Source organism: Girardinichthys multiradiatus, chromosome 3 (genome assembly GCF_021462225.1).
Source record: "Girardinichthys multiradiatus isolate DD_20200921_A chromosome 3, DD_fGirMul_XY1, whole genome shotgun sequence".
NCBI classification, from domain to species: Eukaryota; Metazoa; Chordata; class Actinopteri; order Cyprinodontiformes; family Goodeidae; genus Girardinichthys; species Girardinichthys multiradiatus.
The window spans coordinates 48,801,152-48,821,814 of record NC_061796.1 but is presented as its reverse complement, the minus strand read 5'-3'; the positions used below and the strand labels follow the sequence as shown (position 1 = coordinate 48,821,814).

The 20,663-nt window shown below is 42.2% G+C and overlaps 1 protein-coding gene and 1 long non-coding RNA gene across 3 annotated transcripts in view; one reads left to right on the top strand and one right to left on the bottom strand.

The window, feature by feature from the left end:
- Window positions 1–20,663, top strand: part of LOC124865756 (atrial natriuretic peptide receptor 1-like) — an 88,907-nt gene that overhangs the window by 27,080 nt on the left and 41,164 nt on the right. For both annotated transcript variants that reach the window (XM_047361132.1, XM_047361131.1), the window contains exon 5: window positions 5,064–5,199. In XM_047361132.1, coding sequence (XP_047217088.1) covers window positions 5,064–5,199 — 136 coding nt within the window. The remainder of the gene's footprint in view (window positions 1–5,063; window positions 5,200–20,663) is intronic.
- Window positions 368–1,127, bottom strand: LOC124865757. The gene is made up of 3 exons (XR_007037657.1): window positions 879–1,127; window positions 628–702; window positions 368–424 (listed from the first exon to the last, which is right to left on the bottom strand). It is a non-coding gene; the product is annotated as an uncharacterized LOC124865757 (long non-coding RNA).

Below are 20,663 nucleotides of genomic sequence, written 5' to 3'. Positions count from 1 at the left end.
CCATGCCGAACATAAACACAGCATTGCAAGAGCGTAATGACATCAGTAGTCGCTGGTACTGTCAACAAAGCATGACTGATGGAAAGCGCTCGAAAGTATGGCTCCACTTTTCAAAATGCGGTGCAGATTACCCTCGCTGCAATATTTATGACATGAAGTACAAGGCCAGCATGTAGAGACAGTGGACAGTCACTGGCGTTGGCTTTGCAGCAATCCCTCATACTGAGCATGCATGTAGCGACAGTGGAGAGGAAAAACTCCCTTTTAATCTAATCTCACCTCTATTTCTAATCTAAGGAAGCATTGGTTCAGCACCAGATCTTCCTCAAGGCTGTAGAGACAATTTTCATCAGCCTCAGATCTACGGCCACAGCTCCTGCATTCGGCACCGTTAGCACACCTGCATCCGTAAGCGACTTGTCGTCTGCAGCCAGAAACATGGAGAAGAGATGTTTGAAACAACTGAGACGTTACAATACAAACAGCTGGATGTTGTTTTGATTTATTCATTTAAGTTTAGATATTGAGAAATAAATATGTTAAATTGAAAAATGTTGAGATTTTATAATTAAACGAAAAAACATTTATTACCACATAAACACACACAAAAGAACCGAAAACTGGTACCATTGAGTGCCGGCATCGATTCCCAGATACCAGGCATCGGTACTGTATCGGTTTCAATGTGAAAGGTACCAATCCCTAAATGCATGGAATTAGGGAGATAAGATAGAAGATGAAACATTTCAGCCTTATTCTGACTACGGTTCTGCAGGAACCAATCAGAACATGCTGTGATGGTTTGCATAAACACTTTCTGTCCCTCTGCTCCGTGTCAGACTCTCTGACAACCAAAGTGTTTAAGAGAGTCTGGTTACCATAGAGATGGTGCAAAGGGGGCCAGCAGTCAGCATCTCTTCCAAGGAGGCTTTCTGAGGTGTTGCAGACGTTCTTCCTTCTGTTAATCTTTCTGTTGGTCTGACTTCACCAGTTTGTTTAATGATCTGCTGATTCTCACTTTCTGTTCAGATCATTCTCCATCATCTGTCTCACTCTGTATCTTCTTTATCCTTTTTCAGTTTCTGAAGATCTCCTCCAGACCAAACACAATAAAAGCCTCTCCAGAGATTGCCTGGAACACAAACATGATATCTGTGTATTTATGTTTTGTTCTCACTCTCTGCTGGTCAACTTGGGTCTATCTATGTTTAATGGTTGATCCATGGAGGACTGATTTGATTGGACAGAAATTGAGGAAGTGATGTAATTAACCAGGAGGCCGCTGATGGTTTCAACAGCTTGTTCACGTTAATTGTGTTTGACCTGAGCTGCTTTATCAGAGCTAATTCAGTCTGCTGATCCTATCACACGTGCACACACACTCATCCACGCAGGTCTCAGATGATGGATGGTGCTGCTCACTGCTGCTGATGTTATCAGCTGGCAAGCAGGAAACCAGCAGCAGGTCTGGAGACCACGAAGCTTGTCTGGAAAGTTGCCCCATATTTTAAAATGAAAACTAAATTATTTTGTAATGATTAAATTAAATCCTGCGAAAATCACTTCAGAGCTGTAAAAACCGCAAAAACTCTTCTGAGTTTTTCTTCTTCACCGCTGCTGCATAAGAACACCTTGGAGAACCATTGGACGTGGCTTTTTCGCCATTTCTCTGATTTAAAACCTGTAAAAGCATAATCTGCACTGCAGAGAGAACAGTGTTCTCCGCTTAGAGTCACTGAGACCAAAACAATTTAACCACATGAGGAAGATCTGAGCCCAAATACTGTAAAATCTGCCCATTTAAACAATGTACGCCACAAGGAAAGGTTTTCTGAGATTCTCCTCCAGCAGGTTTGGTGCAAAGTGACATTAGGTGTTTGTGACTTAAGGTGATCGTAGATCCTTGATGCTGTGTTTGCAAAGTGCACCCTGATAGAGGTGGAAGCTCAGAGCTTTAATTAAATTAGATGTTAAAGGTGTCTGAGCAGAAAAGCTGCAGGTTACTGAGGCCAGTAAATCAGCAGCAGACCAGCAGCAGAGGGAAGCTAAAGTGGTTACCACCATCAGATGGCACGTCAGCCATCCCTGCAGAGAAACATGATACATCAAAGCAAACAGGAAGTATCAGTAGCAAACAGCATGAGATCAGCCATCAGGAAGCTGCAGACATGAAAATCTGTTTGGATGGGCATGAATTTATCTCATTCTCATTTGGTCCTTATTAACTTTATTTAAACAGGGTCAGACCTTCAGGTCTGTTTAGTCTTTAGGCTCTTTCTTACCATCAAGGCAACTTTATTAGACCAGCAGTGCTCACACAAGAAATTCAAAGTGCTTCACAGGAAATTAGAAGTTGCTAAAGAAAGAGAATACATTTTAGTCATCAGATAAAAGAAGAAAGCAAAACAAATCTATTTCAGGACAAATAAACAGAAAGAAAAACATCAAATAGGGGCAAAAGTCATGTTTGTCCTTTCTGGGAAAGCTGCAGGAACAAATCATGTTCCAGCCCTGATCTAAAAGAGCCAAACTTTTCTGGATAGTCATTCTTTTTCTCGAAGTTTGTTGTAGAGCTCCAGAGTACTGATTCTGGTCCTGCAAACACTCGGGGAACAGGTCTCTGATGACCTAACATATCCAGATTGTTCATACCTGAAAGGAACTCTGAGACTGTTCCTTGTAGACCAGTGATTTTAGACTCAGTGATGTAAGAACTGTTGGCATATGATTCATTTTCCTGTTGTTGGTCAGGACTCTGACAGCAGCTGCGCTGCCTAATTGGACTTTTACAGAGACCACTATAGATACCATTACAATAATCTAGTAATTATGTGTCATCAGCATAGATATAGATGTTGTAGTACTTTATAATCTGAACAAGGGGAGCATGTAGATTTCAAATAAAAGGGGCCAAGAATGGAGCCTTGGAGTGTCTCACATGTGATCTTTGTTGGCTCTGATAAATAATTATCAAACAACACAAAATGGTTCTGGTCAGTCAAGTAAGAGCTGAACCAGTTGAGCACAGTACCAGAATACTGCCCACATTTCCAATCCCTCAATCAGGATATTATGATCCAGTGTCAAGCCCAGCACTGAGATCCAACCAAGAACCTCACCAAGATAATTTGTAAATCAAAAAGGACTTAATTTGTTGACACACTTCCGTTTCTAAGATCTTTCCCAGAGGTGTGAGGTTAGATTTTGGGTCCTCTAATGACTTATTAATGATGCATCCAGATTTGGCTTCTTTAACAGGGTTGTTATCACTGCAGATTTAAGGGGCCGGATTGCTAGCTGCAATATTTCACTGGCACAGGGGAGGACAGATTATTTACCGGAAGTGGAACTACATACCAAGAAGACCAAGAAAAAGAACTGTGTTCCGGTAATTTGGTGGTTCCGGATTCTAAAATAAACCTGGCTCTAGCCTTTAATTTAATTCAATTCAATTCAGTTTATTTATATAGCACCAATTCACAACACATGTCATCTCAAGGTTCTTCACAACAGTCAGGTTCATACATTCCAATTAATCGTAACCATTGAACAGTTCAGTCAGATTCAGTTATTAGAAACTGCTTTGGGATTATTTCAATTGTTACGGACAATTGTGTGTTTTGTGTTTTAGCGTGCTTATGTATTAGAACAAGTAAGAGGTATCACAGTAGAGAGAAATCAGATCAAACGAGGGAACCTTCACACACCAAACAATTCACCGAGTGCAGCAGCGAAAACAGGAAACGAATACGCCTTACCACACCTGTCCAGCAGAGGAGTAGACACAGAGTCAGGCCAGGTGTAGCTTCTAGGAAGAGAAAAGAGAGAACAAAGTTAAAAGCTGAAATAACAGCAAATAATGCAAAATTGGAGAGTAGTATGAGAATGTAATGAAGAGGGTGAAAGTGGTCATTATGTCCTCCAGCAGCCTAAGCCTATAGCAGCATAACTACAGAGATAGTTCAGGATAACCTAAGCCACTCTAACTATAAGCTTTATCAAAAAGGAAAGTTTTAAGCCTAGCCTTAAAAGTAGACAGGGTGTCTGCCTCACGGACTAAAACTGGGAGCTGGTTCCACAGGAGAGGAGCCTGATAACTAAAGGATCTGCCTCCCATTCTACTTCTAGAGACTCTAGGAACCACCAGTAAACTTGCAGTCTGAGAACAAAGTGCTCTGTTAGGAACATATGGACCAATCAGATCTCTGATGTATGATGGAGCTAGATCATTAAGGGCTTTATATGTGAGGAGGAGAATTTTAAATTCTATTCTGGATTTAACAGGGAGCCAATGAAGAGAAGCTAAAATAGGAGAAATATGATCTCTCTTTTTAATTTTCATCAGAACTCTTGCTGCAGCATTCTGAATCAGCTGAAGGCTTTTAACTGCATTTTGTGGACATCCTGATAGTAAAGAATTACAATAGTCCAGTCTTGAAGTAACAAATGCATGGACTAGTTTTTCAGCGTCACTCCTGGATAGGATATTTCTAATTTTGGCAATGTTCTGGAGATGAAAGAAGGAAATCCTAGAAACCTGTTTAATATGGGATTTAAATGACATGTCCTAGTCAAAGTTAACACCAAGGTTTTTTACTTTATTATCAGAGGTCAATTTAATGCCATCCAGGTTAAGTGATTGACTAAGCAGTTTCTTTTTTAAAGACTCCGGTCCAAAGATGACAACTTCTTTATAACTCAGAGCCAGGGAATCAGAATATTAAAGTGAACACACTGTAATTCAATAATTCAACATGTCGTCCATTTCCTCTTCCTGTATGAAATGTCCAAGATATCAGGAAACATCTCAACTGAATCCTGCGGACTAAACCAGGGATGACAAATGAGAATTGAAATGTCCAACCTTCCCTAACACAGAAGTTCATGGAAATTTCATTTTCATAGTCCAGTTTCCTACTGACTCTGTGCTGAATGTGTTTTCTGTAACCCCAGGATGATCTCCAGCGGGGCCACTTTCCTGGGACAGAACCTGATGAGGACTGATCTCCATCATGATATAAACCAGTTTTCCTGTTGGGATAACTCCCTGTTTCTGTTTCCAGATGAACATCATCGCCGGAGGATTTTATGATGGGCTTATGCTTTACGTCCATGCTCTGAATGAAACCATGTTGGCTTCGGGAATTCGACCCTCTGGGAAAAAAGTCACTAAAAGGATGTGGAATCGAACCTTTCATGGTAAGTGACCAGATATTCTTCCCTGATTCCTTCCTGATTTTTACCTGATCCTTGCCTGATTCCTATCTGTTTCCGTCTTGACTCGTTTCTGATTTCTACCCAATTCCTCCCTGATTCCTGGCTAAATCCTTCCTAACTGATTTCTGCCAGATTTCTTCCTGATTCCTGCCTAAAATCTTCTTGATTCCTGAAAGATATCCTAGTTTTTCCCAACGAAAGAGGGTTAGGTTCTGGAATCCTTTCCGTCCGTGTGTTAACGTTGTTCTTGATGTTGGTCTGCAGGACCTGCTGTGAACCTAGTGCTGTTCTGGCTTTGGTCTTTCTGGCAAGCAGATCCGAATTCTCAAAGATTTGATTTTAAAATCCACCAGGATGTTCGGTTGCAACGACCCAAAGGAGAAATTTAAAATCAAACATCAATCTTAAAATATATTTTACACACAGATCTGAAGGCATGTTTCCATGTTACGGTAGTTTAGTCTTTTAGGTCGATCCATTCATTCAAGCATATACAGTATTTCCAGACAAAAAACACGAAACAAAGCAACAAACAGTTACTGTATTTGTAACAGTGTAGATAACAGTATGAACCGTGCAAGATGCAGTGCAGTAAATAGTGTATTTACATACTTTACTGATATTTGGCAAGCAAAACAAAAATTATATAAAGAAAGTTTGAATTTCGATGAAATGAATCATTTGTCCTAAGAATGTATGGGATGTGACCTTTTGGGAGTGCCATAACGCCTTTTATGTATTTGTAATTTTTTTCCATCCAGAACAAATGATTCCACCCCCAGTGTTGTCACATTTATTTCTATGTTACTGTGTCAGTAAAGGTTGTTTCCATAGTTACAAATGGGTCCTGGTTGGGCACTTTGCAGCTGGGCGGATCTAAAATGTCCTACCTTCTGATCATCCACCTGTCAATGGTTTTAATGTTCTGGCTGATTTATTTCATTCACACCTGGTCTCACAGCAGAAGCTTGTATTACTGTTTGCTCCAAATGTGTCTCCATATTTTCCTAAAAACGTCTCTCTGATGAGGCTTTCCTCTAAAGTCACATGATAAAGGAGAAGCGGGTCAGTACCTCAGTCTGTCAGCTTCATGATGAGGAGCACAGCTTCAGACTTAACCTCTTTTTCCTCTCTGGGAAGCAGCAGATCCAGCCGAATGTACTGGTTCTGATGTTTTGCTCTCCTTGTCTCACAGCTCATTTTTGGACGGCTGCAGCTGGAGCTGATGTCAGATTTCCACGAAGCCCCAGCAGAACATAGAATTTGTTCTGATCCAACATCGGCACGCCAGGAAATAAAAACTCATTTATCTGCAGCAGCTACGTTCGAATCAGGGTGAAGACATTTTTCCCTGGCGAGCATGTTGAGTGCCGTCATTACCTCTGGAAGGTATCAGGCAGGTTTCCATCTATATTCATGAGGGAGGTGTTTCGGTCTCTCTGATGGTGCTGCTCCAATCATTAATACTCCTTCTCTTTGAAGCTCAGTGGAGAGGTGCTCCAACATCACTTCTCCATAATGAACTGCACTTGGTCCTGATGAGACACAGAATGAGATGGATGTCATCAGGACATTCAGGCTGGAGCCACAGCTTCAAAATGATGACAACATCACAAGATCTGATTTAGCTTTGAATAATGAAGCCACAAATCCACCAGAATCGGTGATCCTCATCTAGTCCCAAACAGAATCCATTAGGAGCAAACATGTTCTGAGGTTTGGGATTTGGATCTTTCTACATCCGCAGTGTAGATTGTCAGGAAAATATCCCAGGAATCTGTAACTCTCCAGTACAGTGAACCCTCGTTTTTCGCGGGGGTTACGTTCCAAAAAGTACCCGTGGCGAAATCCGTGAAGTAGTAACCTTTATTTTTTTTTACAATTATTATACAATGAAATACTCCATAATACATTGAAACCAAGGAACAAAACCTTTTTACAGGCCCAAGCATTTGTTTAACAAATAAAAGTACTGAATAAACTTTCTTTTTTTTTTTTTACAAATAACTACTCTACTGTAAAATAATAATTTTAATCATCAATACGAACTGAAGGCTTCAAATTGCGGAGATCAGCACCGCCCCACCGTGACCCGAGTCATTGGATTAGAACGGGAGAAAATGAAAAATGATTATGGAAAACAAATACAAGGTACATTAGGACAAATAGTGACTCACGTATATTTCACTGCTCTTCTGACTGAGCCGCTGCATCCTGACTCCGCTCTGTAGGGTTTTTTTCTTCTAAAGCCAGGTGTGTGGCTAAAGTGCAGGTGTGTTTTTTCGAGAGAAGAACATAGTTATCGGTAGTTGTTGTCGGTAGTTGTTTTACGTACATGTACATATTAAACCGCTACGTTATTGGCACACAGGTAGAGAAGAAGCAGAGAGACTGTTTAGCCAATCAGAATGCAGAACACAATGCACGATGCAAATCCGTGAAGCAGCGAGACCGTGAAAGGTGAACCGCGATATAGCGAGGGTTCACTGTACTACATACGGTTCTGCATCCAGAACCATCATCCATTACCAGCTGGTAGAACCTCGTAGAGCAGGGATTTCTTTGGAGAATCTTCATCCAGCTCTACAATCCAGAGTTACATTCTTAGACTTCAGTGAGCAGAGAAGAAGCCTGCTTTTAACCTCAGAGGACGAGTCAGCTTCTCTGGGCTCAGAGGCTGCTGAGATGGACCATCACGCAATGGGAACATGAATCAGATGGATCAGTTCTCCAGATAGTGGATAAGGAGCATCCAGCCTGCCATCAGCAACCAGTCTCTGTGATGGTAGGTTTCATCATGGTATGGGCTTGGATCATTTCCTCTTTTCTGATGACAGCATTGATGCAGAAATGTCCAGCAGAGATTTTAGAGCCACATCTGCTGCCTTCTGGACCACATCTTCTCCAGGACCTTCATCATTTTTCACCAAGACAATGGAAACCACATTCCAAAAGCCTGGCTGAGGAAGAGGAAGGTACAGCTGCTGGACTGGTCTGTCATCAGTTTTGGAGACAACCCGTATTGTTGGACACCAGAGGATGTGTTTGCATGAAGAATGGGACAAAATATCTCCTGGAACTCTTCATGGTTCTGTGTCTTAAGTGCAGAAATAACTTTTCGTGTTGGGAAAAGGAATGGGAACATTACAAAGTGGGAAACCTTCAGTGAAATTAGTTTTTTTGCTTGGTTGTTTCTTATCAGCTGATTGTTTTCTTCAGAGAGCTGAAGGTTCCTCAGGGGGAGAACTGCCTGACTGTTTTCTGAGGAGGCAGACTTGTAGTGGTCTCCACATGTGACTGGTTTCACTGTGGATCCGTCAGAGGAAGAAAACTGCATATATTCCTCCATCTTAAGCCAATGGGGAGTTGCAGAAACCTGTTTCCAGGCATTCCTGAACCTGGAACATGCTGAGCTCTTTATGCCAGAGTGAAGCCATGTGAACGACAAAGTTCTGTACTTCCTGGACTCCACGAGCAGGTTTCAGCTGCTGCCACTCAGTTCCAACTTTTATCTTTTTAATAATTTATATTTTAGACGTGTTTCTGTTCCTGTTTGTTCCACTTGGCTGTACACATTACGGAGCAGACTATCTTGTGGACATCTTTGTTTCTGTTTTCTTTCTTTATGGCAATTGTGTTTGAAGACCACATGAATGGCCATGCTCCTATCATTTACACCAGAGATCAGCTGCTACCTCTCAATAGCTCCACTGTGGCACCTTCCACCAAGCGACCCGATATTCCCTATGAGCTGACCTGTCATCCTGTTCGTTATCATGGAAAATGTGAGATCCCTTCCCAACAAAGTGGGTGAAATGGCAGTGCTAACCGGGTTCAAAGAGTCTACGGAGAGAGCAGATTGGTTATGCCGACTGAGACGGGGCTAACACCGCCAACCCCGGACACACACATAAACATGGATGGTGTTCAATTACTCAAGGCCGACGGAACCAAGGACCGCATTAAGAAGAGAGGAGGGGTTCTGGCTGTGTTGGTGGATGATAGATGGTGTAACTCTGGGTTTTTAGCTGTCAAAGAGACGCTGTATTAAAGAATTATCTGTATTATCTGCTGCAGGAGATTACACACATCATCCCGATAACGGTGTGTGTTCTCCCCTCTACTAAAACTGCATTCAGGGCCGTGCAGAGACCACTGAAGGGGCTGGTGCTCAAAGTAAAACAAGGGCCATACAACTGGATTCTAGGGCGGAATATTAGCAAGAATCTCACCCAGCTTTACAGTTCAGTGTACTATGATGTACTACAAAACAGTAAACATGGAGATATACAATTGAATCAAATAAAGGGAACACTATAATATAGAATACAACTCCATGCATATGTGTAATAAATATTTTATTAGAGCTAAGTCACCGGATATATTTCGTTTTTACACAGTTATACTATTAAAATATATACAGAGGGGCACAATACAACCTTTTAGTGTAGTGGAATAAGTCATGCAGCCTGAATGTTCTGTAACTACAGTGGAGGTGAACGTGGTCCGTTCAAAACAGTTGCTTCAAACCTAAACATGGAACCAAAATAGAGCCTGCTGACCCTGCTAACTGACCACCAAACCTGTTTGTGTTTTGTGATTATTTAAATACATTTTCTTCTTTCTATCTTCTCTTCTTCTCAGTCTATTGTCTCGGTCCTCATCGTCTCATCGTCCATGTTGACTGTAATTCAGTGTCTCTTGGTATTTCTGTCTCCATCTCCTCTGATCCATCACTTTCCTTCTACAGGCAAGAAATTAGCTACCAGTTAATCTACATTTAACTATGGTACATCATTAATAACGGTTAAACTGTTTGCTTATAAAATTCAACATGAGTTCACTACCAACCATCTTTATGTTGACTATATAAAACCTTAGTATTGTTGTTCTTACCTGTTGTCCTCTTTCTAACCCGCTAGTTAACAATCCACTACCTCTGGTTGCTTCAAGCAGCTCCTTCCTTGTTTGTTTCAGACGTCTTTGAACTAAAACAAACCCGCTATTGAATGATAATTGGAAAATATTTTAAATGGGCCCCACATCAAATGTGTGGTGGTGGTCCTCCCAGAGTACCCATGCGGGGAGGGGGGTGGGCTTTCTGGGGTCCTAGGGGGCAGGTCTGTGGCTCCTCATACCCACTATTTCATATTTTTTTAAAGATTTGTTTTTGCGGCACTAGTGGCCTTTATTTTCCAGTATTTTTGAAAGCAGGCAGACACAAAATGGGGGTGGAGTGAGGGGCAAAACATGCGGCAAAGGTCACCAGAGTCAGCACTTGATCCTGGGACGGCCGTGTCCAGGACTAAAGCCTCCATCATGGGTTGCACGCTCCAGCCCCGTTTATACTGACGCCCACAGGAGTTTAGATTCAGGTGTTAACAGATACACAGATGTTCTATATTGAGATGTAGTTACCACCAAATACATCTTTCGTTCATTAGTACTGTACCCTGTTTGGTAACATTGCTGTTATATACAGGTCCTTCTCAAAATATTAGCATATTGTGATAAAGTTCATTATTTTCCATAATGTCATGATGAAAATTTAACATTCATATATTTTAGATTCATTGCACACTAACTGAAATATTTCAGGTCTTTTATTGTCTTAATACGGATGATTTTGGCATACAGCTCATGAAAACTCAAAATTCCTATCTCACAAAATTAGCATATCATTAAAAGGGTCTCTAAACGAGCTATGAACCTAATCATCTGAATCAACGAGTTAACTCTAAACACCTGCAAAAGATTCCTGAGGCCTTTAAAACTCCCAGCCTGGTTCATCACTCAAAACCCCAATCATGGGTAAGACTGCCGACCTGACTGCTGTCCAGAAGGACACTATTGACACCCTCAAGCAAGAGGGTAAGACACAGAAAGACATTTCTGAATGAATAGGCTGTTCCCAGAGTGCTGTATCAAGGCACCTCAGTGGGAAGTCTGTGGGAAGGAAAAAGTGTGGCAGAAAACGCTGCACAACGAGAAGAGGTGACCGGACCCTGAGGAAGATTGTGGAGAAGGGCCGATTCCAGACCTTGGGGGACCTGCGGAAGCAGTGGACTGAGTCTGGAGTAGAAACATCCAGAGCCACCGTGCACAGGCGTGTGCAGGAAATGGGCTACAGGTGCCGCATTCCCCAGGTCAAGCCACTTTTGAACCAGAAACAGCGGCAGAAGCGCCTGACCTGGGCTACAGAGAAGCAGCACTGGACTGTTGCTCAGTGGTCCAAAGTACTTTTTTCGGATGAAAGCAAATTCTGCATGTCATTCGGAAATCAAGGTGCCAGAGTCTGGAGGAAGACTGGGGAGAAGGAAATGCCAAAATGCCAGAAGTCCAGTGTCAAGTACCCACAGTCAGTGATGGTCTGGGGTGCCGTGTCAGCTGCTGGTGTTGGTCCACTGTGTTTTATCAAGGGCAGGGTCAATGCAGCTAGCTATCAGGAGATTTTGGAGCACTTCATGCTTCCATCTGCTGAAAAGCTTTATGGAGATGAAGATTTCATTTTTCAGCACGACCTGGCACCTGCTCACAGTGCCAAAACCACTGGTAAATGGTTTACTGACCATGGTATCACTGTGCTCAATTGGCCTGCCAACTCTCCTGACCTGAACCCCATAGAGAATCTGTGGGATATTGTGAAGAGAACGTTGAGAGACTCAAGACCCAACACTCTGGATGAGCTAAAGGCCGCTATCGAAGCATCCTGGGCCTCCATAAGACCTCAGCAGTGCCACAGGCTGATTGCCTCCATGCCACGCCGCATTGAAGCAGTCATTTCTGCAAAAGGATTCCCAACCAAGTATTGAGTGCATAACTGTACATGATTATTTGAAGGTTGACGTTTTTTGTATTAAAAACACTTTTCTTTTATTGGTCGGATGAAATATGCTAATTTTGTGAGATAGGAATTTTGGGTTTTCATGAGCTGTATGCCAAAATCATCCGTATTAAGACAATAAAAGACCTGAAATATTTCAGTTAGTGTGCAATGAATCTAAAATATATGAATGTTAAATTCTCTTCATCCTTCTTTTCTCTCCTCCATTCTTTTCTCCTTCTCTCCTTCTTCCCCTTTTGCCCCCCCCCCCCTTCTTGCTCCTTTTATTTCCTTTTCGTCTCTGTCTCCGTTGCAGTTGAAATAATCCCAAAACAGTTTCCAATAAAGTGTTTTTTATATATATATATATATATATAATCAAGCAGAGAGTAAATATGTATTCTGAGGGCTCTGTTGGATCGGACATGTTTAACAAAAAGACTGCAAACACATCCCCAGGCCCTTCTCCCGATACCCGAGGATTCTAACCTCGGGTATCGGGAGATACCCCACCTTACCTTCACCCAGTATGTTACCTGCTGCACCAGGGGTAATAAAATGCTGGACCTATTGTAAGCCACCACCAAGGAGACATATATCACCTCTCCCTCCCCAAGGGGGGGGAGGGGTTCACAGAGAACCAGCTGTGATATGCACAGTGAAGAGATGGTCTGAGGAGACTGAAGAACCTCTGTGGATAACACTGTGCCCTTAAAGGCTCAGTGTTTCTCCAATGACGAGCCTTGGATCTGCCCTGAAATAAAGGCTCTCCTCAAAGAGAAGAAAACATCATTCAGATCAGGAAACAAGGAGGGTCTGAGAGCTGTGTATAAGGAACGGAAAAGAAAGATCAAGGACGGACAAAACATCTACAGGAAGCAGATGGGGGACCAGCTGCAGCAGAACAGCATGCCATCTGGAGGCTGCAGGTCCAAATGTCATCAGCTCCAGACTCACGAATCATGGGATACATGTTTCTCATGAGCATGAATATGTGAAAAATAACACATCTGTGGAAAACCTCCTGTGTGGTATTAGTTCCAAGGACCTCAGCAGCTAAAGGCCAGTAGCCCTGACTATCACGTCAGACCTTCAGGAGGGTGGTCAACAACCCTCTTCACCCCCTCGGGAGGTCTTCATTGGATACGCTACAGGTGAGCATGATTCAGAGAATAGACACTGGACACAGGACTATGTGGACTGGTGCCAGCAGAACCACTTCCTGATCAATGCAGGGAAAGCCATGGAGCTGGTGGTGGACCTCAACAGGTGCAGACCCACCACACTGGCCCTGGACTCTATCTAGTACCTTGTGTTCACCTGAACAATAAATCGGGTTGGAATCACAAAACTGATGCTATTTACAGGAAGGTTGTGTGTCCGCTCCTAAAGACCTATTTTGACTCATCAGCCACTTTCCATGGTGTAGTTTGTTGGAGCAGCAGCTTATCTACAGCTGAAAGGAAGCAGTTAGATAAGCTCATCAGGAAGGCCATCTCTGTCCTAGGATGCCCCCTGAACCCAGTGCAGGTGGTGGGAGACAGAAGAACTCTGGCAAGAATAACATCACTGTTGGACCATGTCTCCCACCACCTGCATGAAACTGTTTCAGACTTGAAGAGCTCCTTCAGTGACAGACTTCTGCATCCAAGGTGCATGAAGGAGTGTTATCGCAGGTCCTTCCTCCCAGCAGCTGTTAGACTTTATAAGATCACAGCTCCCAACAGACTCAATAAGTATTCACACCCTGTTGATATCGGCACAGTTTTTCTAAATCTTGTAAATAGTCTGTTGTTCTTATGCACAAACTGTGCAGTATTTTCTTTCTTATATTCAACTTTTTCCTTTCTGTTCAGTCTTTTCTTTTTTGATTTTTTTCACCTTTGTGTGAATCTGAACACTTCTACTTGTCTGTCACTTTAATGCTGGAATACCTGAATGTCCCCACTGAGGGACAACATAGGATATTTCTATTCTATTCAAAAGAGGAGTTGATCAGGAAATGGATCCACATCGATGCTTCTTCCTACCTGTCAGAGGCTCAGGAAGGGAAGAAAAACCAGTCTGGTTTTCCTTCCTGCAGGGCTGCTTTGTTTTTCCAGCTGTGACTTGGAACGTTGTCTCTGCTGCAGGATCAGGTTTCGGATCCGATGTCCGTTTTTGATTCCAGCTGCAAGAGAGTCGTGCATCCAAGTATCCGGTTATCACAGCAGATCTGACCTCTGACCTGCAACAGAAAACTGAGAGAGCAGCTTCATCCCAGCATGGAAACACAAAGCAGATGAGTGGATCCTGGAGGAAGAAAAACAGGCTTAAAAATGGTGACTTTACTGCTGCGCTGTTTGGGAATAAAACGTGGATTTATTTCATTTAGTTGGACTTCATTCCAACAAATCCTTTCTGTTTTTTCTCTACAGAGGGAAAGGTTTCCCAGGTCAGAGGTCAGAAATGCCCTGCTGTGACCTCTGACTCCATCAGGTTCCTGGGGAGTTTCCTGAGCACAGATGGGAATGTTGGAATGTGAAACACACAGAGTCTGAAGTTCCGGGCCTGGAACCAAAGCTCTAATCCACACACTGACCCAAATTTCTCCTCACGAAACAGAGTTTCTGTGACCGGATCATTACATTTAGATTCTGGATAAGGAACTGAAGTCAACTCCACTTTCTGTCCTGTTGTTAGTGAGAGGAACCTGTTTCCTCCTGGTTCTGTTTCCATGCTGCTGGGGACATCCATAACAATCTGCTTGGAATTTGATGGAGTGAAACCGGAGTCTCTCATTGGCCCGTCCAGTATGTCTCTGTGTCCTTCAGACGGTGTCCGATGAAGCCGTATCTGAATCCAAGCTGCAGCGGGATGAGGGGAGATGTTCTTGGTTTTAATATTGGGATTCAGTTCCAGAGTTTTATGGAGATCCTGCAGGGATAAAGATAAAACCGAGCTCTCCATGGAAGCTAACGAAGCTGAACCTACCATGAGAGCCAGACTCAGATTCAGCTGCAGCAAATCCGCATTCATAAAATCCCAGTTTCCAGTTAGAACAAAGATTTCCTCCTATTTACGTCATGGTCTGCTTCCATGGTTCCTGTCGGGTTCCTCTCCCATTGATCGGATCTGAAGGTCTTTCCGACTCAGAGTGGGAACGTTTTAAAGGACGGAGACCAGATGAAGCTGGAGATGATTATCCATCAGCCTGTTCTCCTGCTCCAGACATAACCCGACCCGTCTCTGCAACCCATTGGGTCGACCCACTCTAACATGATCTGTCACCCTGAGCTGACCTTTAAGAGCCAGGACCAAGTGCTGTTGTTTCCAGGCAACAACGCCAAGGCCACTGCAGCCAGATATGAACCAGGTCAAAAGACCCGAGAAAAGTTCTGTACTTCTCTCCAACTCTTTGTTGCCTGACTTGAATCCTCTCTGAGCTTCTCGGGACGGTTTCCTACAGAAAACATCTCCCCAGAACGGTCCAGTTTAACTTGTTTCTGGAATCTTGTCAGAATAAAGAGTTTCAAGTTGCTTTTCCAGTATTTTGTTCTGACCCAGTCAGGTAAACTGAAACATCCAGAGCGGAGCCACATGAAGCTGTGAGACACTTTCACAGGAGGAATACTTAGTCTGACGTAGGATGCAGAGATTGTTCTGGGATTGGTTCTGTTCTGAATTAACAGAACCAGCTCACTCTGACTATTTTTATTCATGAAGATTGAAGCAGGCTGAAAAATAAATTTTGTAACTGAGGGACATTTTCCTACAGGTTCTGGGAATGTTCTGCAGGATTTTCAGATCCAGTTGAGGCCGTTCATGGACATGCATCATGTGACCATGAGACCTGCACTGGGATTGGTGGAGTTTTCAATAAGGAAATCTAATTTAAGCTTCAGTCTCAGAAGATCCAACTCTTTCCATCTTTTATTTCTGTGGTTCTGGCTCTGACTGAACCCATCCGGATCCGTGAAGAATTAGTTCTTTATTCATCAGAAACCCAACACCAGGACTGAGAAGTGTGAATGCAGGACGGATTAAGGAGACAAGAATGTAATGAGGTTTTCTCTGACTGACGGCTGAAGGGATCAGATTCCAGCTTCCTGTCTGGTGTTCTGATCCATTAACTAATGGATGGTTCGGTGTCTCAGGATGCAGCTGCAGCTCTAACTTTGATTAACCAACATAACTTCCTGAAAAGAACCAGCGGAACCTGACAAAGGAGCCTGTTCTTACCTTGAGAAGCCTGTTTGTGTCAGGTCAGAACCTCAAACTTCCAGCGGTTGCTGGTCTGAGGTCAAAACTTTCCTAGTGAAGCTCCTCTTCCTCCTTGGTCCTTCAATCTGAAGCAGCTTCTCCTACTCAGAACCAGACCCAGGAGCAGAATCTTTCTAAAGGGGTTTAGCCTCAGGCCTCCAGCCTGACCTGTTTTGTCTCAGAATCTTTATCTTTGGATTAAATATTTGGTTCTGGTTGTGTTTGAGTCAGACTCACATGGTTCTGCTGTGTACTGTGTTCGGTTCAGTTTGATTGTTGCTTTTGTTTTTATCTGAAAAGGAATAGGCTGAATTATAGAATTAATGCCCATAAAATCCAAGAGTAACCAAGAAAAAACAAAACTCACAATTATTTATTACTCATAATCCTCAATTAACTGATGGTGCAGATATCAGGAGGAGAACACAAAAAGTGGAACCAGAACCAGGTTTTTAGTGATTAAACTCTGCGGCTGGTTCTGATCCTAAAAACACATGGATATTAAACCGGACACTCTGCACTTAAACTCATGGCAGCATGTTAACTGATCAAGCGGCTGAATCTGAATTGTTCTGATCCGGTCCCTGCTCAGAGTAACTGGTTAAAGAGAGAGATGGGAGGTGTTAGCGAGCTGGTCAGCAGCAAAACATTTTCCTCCAGGAGAGCTGTCTGCTGCTGGAGACTGAAATGAGCTGGATGTGGAACCATCAGAACCACGAAGAGAACTCTGGAACCAGGAACAGACTGACAGCGGAGTGACTGAAGGAGTTCTTATGCTGGGGGTACAGCACCTGGAAACAGAAGAAGCAGAACTTTACACTAAAAACACAAACATGAGTATTTGAACTCATAGTCCAACAATCTGTTACTTCACAAGTTCATTCATTTTATTTTCAATTTTATTTTCTACTTCTATTGAGATCATTTTATGGTTTTAATTTATAATTATCTGTATTTTATTTTTATTCACCATATATATTAATTCTAAATAAATGAATTGAATTAAATGAAGAAGCCGAAAATTGTGAAAATATTTAAATTTTAAATATTTTTGTTTCTTTTTATCGTTCATATTAAGTTACAGAAATCCTTCTGATAATAAAGCAGGAAGCATTCTTTCATATTTAAGGTTAAATTACTGAAAATGTTTCTAAACATCAGTGATCGCCCCCTGCTGCAGGCAGGGCGGACCTGCAAGTGTGACTCCAGGTGAACTCGGGCGTCAATGATTCACGGTTGGGTGTAAAACTCTCCGACCTTCACTTGTCTTTTAATGTTTTTATTTTACTTCATTCCTGGAAAGGACTACATCCCTTCCTAGAAACACACGCTTGTCACACCTGACAGGTGTGTTACCACAGGTCATGTGACCTGTGTTTACAGTCACAGGGAGTGAATTTCCTCCTCATTGTCAGGTTGGGGGTGTAGGGATTTCATTCTGGAACAGAGGACTTTGTTAAATCCACCTTAAAACTCACCTTTTCCTGTAAACCAGGTGACTTCAAACATCACAGTAAACTTGGGTGTCATTTGGAGCATAAACAGCAGCAGAGAAACTGTATGGAGGACCAAACCTGCCATAAGAATACATACAGAAATAACTCAATAAAATAATTACTAGGCCAAAAAGTATCTAGAGTTATATAATTTAAGGGCTATTTAATGCAACAAAATAATAAGAAAAAATGTATTGAAGACAACACAACAGGGATATATTCGAGGCCGGCTTTACGCAGGAGCAAGAGGGGCAATGCCCTCTGAAATCAGTTCTCAATCACACAAGCCTGTCCCTCCTCCTCCTACACTTAAAGTCGCGGGTATTTGTCTCCGCGGACGGAAGTGCGGACTCAAAGCGGACGTCCGCCTGACATGTCCGCGCAAAGCTCAATTTCCACAGGGACTTCCGGTGATGTGTGACACAGTATGGTCACATCTCTGGCACTAGCCTTTTATCCCCCTAACCTGAGAGCCAAAACTAAGATATCTAAGTCTAATAATGAGCTGCCACAAAACCAAGAAAGGATACGTACTACAAAACATTCTTGAAAGTGAAATGGATAAAGAAGCCACAGCTAATCAGGAAGGCCGAACTTCAGATCAAGATATCGAGGCCTGGACATTATCCATGGGAGCAGTAAGTGATGTCCTATTGGCTGAAATAACAATATTTCAGTTTAGTATTTATGGGCCGAACTGAAAAATGACTTCCAAGAATTCTGTACAGGATTTCAAGAAGACTGAAAGAAACAGGTTGTTTGTGTGTTTCGCTGCGATGGACTGGCGATGGTGAGACTGTTTCATGTGTTTCGAAGGCTGGTGCCTATGGACACGGTTAGAGGGCCACCAAGGTTCTGTTATTTAGATAGAGAACTGTTTTCTTTGGTTCTTCATTTGGTGCATGTTTTGATGAGGGGCCCCAGCTTGTGGCCAGTACCCCCTCAGAGGATAATGTTATCTCCTCATCAGTAGAAGCCAGTGTTAATGTTGTGTGTTTTTACTACTCAGCGATTCTGGTTTTGTTGTTGCTTTGAGGTCAGGAATGATATGTATGAGTAACATAACATGCCAAACCGTTTTATAATATACTCTCACTAAATGTTAATGGGCTGAATAATCATATAAAAAGGAATAAATTGAGAAAAAAAAAGGTGGATATTGCATATTGGCAGGAAACTCAACTTTCTAAAGCAGAACATCAGAAATTTAAAAAAATGGCGTATCGGCACACATTCATTTCAGGGAAGTGGAAAAAAACAAGGCGGGGCAATCCTAATTTCAAACAAAATTAAATTTGAATTCCTGTCAGACATAAGTGATAAAGAAGGTCGATTTAAGGACGTCACTTTGTTAAATGTCTATGACCCCCCCGCCGGAGTAATACAGGTTTCTTTTACAAAAGTATTTAATGTGATTTCCACAGAAATGTAGGGAACCCTTATTTGTGCAGGAAATTTCCACCTGCTGTTAAATCCTCAGACGGAAATAATACTGGTAGAAGAAACATCTTGACAGAGAAACATGTAAAAAGAATGCTATCAGATTTAGGACTTACTAATCTGTGGCGGTCTTTCCATGGATCACCTCCAGGATTTACCTTTTATTTGGCTTAATACTCTGCATACTCAAGAATCAACTACTATTTTATGTATAGCAGCTGTTAATGCAGAAATATATCGTAATCTTAGTACCTGGAGCCTGCTCCCCCTTGACTTTGGCAACAGACAAAATCAAAATCCTTCCCAGATCATTGTACTTTTTTCTTGCTTTGCCTGTTCCAGTTCCTGATAAGCAGTTTAGGAAATGGATAAACATATTTCAAGATTCATCTGGCTCAATAAACAACCTAGGTTAAGATTTGCTACCCTGCAGTTGCGGAGGGAAAGAGGGGAGTTGCCTTTACCCTCTTTGAGGTATTGTTACATATCTGCCCAATTGAGATCTTAGTTTGTTGGTGTAACCCATCTAATGGAGCAAAATGGCAAAACATTGAAATGAGTCTGTCCAGTACACTAATCCTGTCTAGACATGGCTGCACAGTCTTGGAGAAGGATTTATTTTTGACGACCAGCCGGTGGGTCAATCTGGCATTGACCCACCGGGCTAGAACTTCTTAGCTGGCCTCCATACAACCTGGATTTTTTCCTGCCTCTCAAGATATTAGTTTTAAACATTGAGTATCAGATGGCCCTACTGCTGTGTGCACAGTCATTGAAAAATCTGAACCTTCGGCTTTTGACACGTTATGTAAGACTTACGAGACTTTTTCAGATACTTGGAACTCTGTGACTATATCAGGAAAAGAATCAAAAAGTATTTTCCTAAAGACTTTTCAGTTGTTAACATCTTCATTGATGCATATAATTTTGGAAGTAACAAAGCTGTTGTAAGTAAAGTGTACCAATGCTTGACCAAACTTAAAAGAGACTCAACAGAATACATAAAACAAAAATGGGAAAAGAAATGGTTACAGAGGATATGTGGACAGGGACCTGGGAAGCACAGTTTTTATCAACTAACTTCAAAACTTGGCGAGACTTTGGTTGAAGGAGCATCATCCACTTCTTCATAACTTCAAAACAAAAGTCAAAATTTAGTACTACTTCTGCACTGTGCTGGAGAAACTGCAGGGAGGTCATGGCAGATCATGGACGCATATTCTGGTCCTGCCCGTCTATACAACACTTCTGGACCGAAGTACCAAAAATGCTGGGCTTTAAAATCAAGTTTTTTTTTTATATCAATGTTTTTGGGTTATCTTCTAGACAAACTAACCACAGATGATGTTTACCTTCTGAAAATTCTCCTAGAATCTGCAAAAAGGCCATAACAGACAATGTGGCTTAGTAAAGATCCTCCCACTACAGTTCTCCTTACCTCTGTA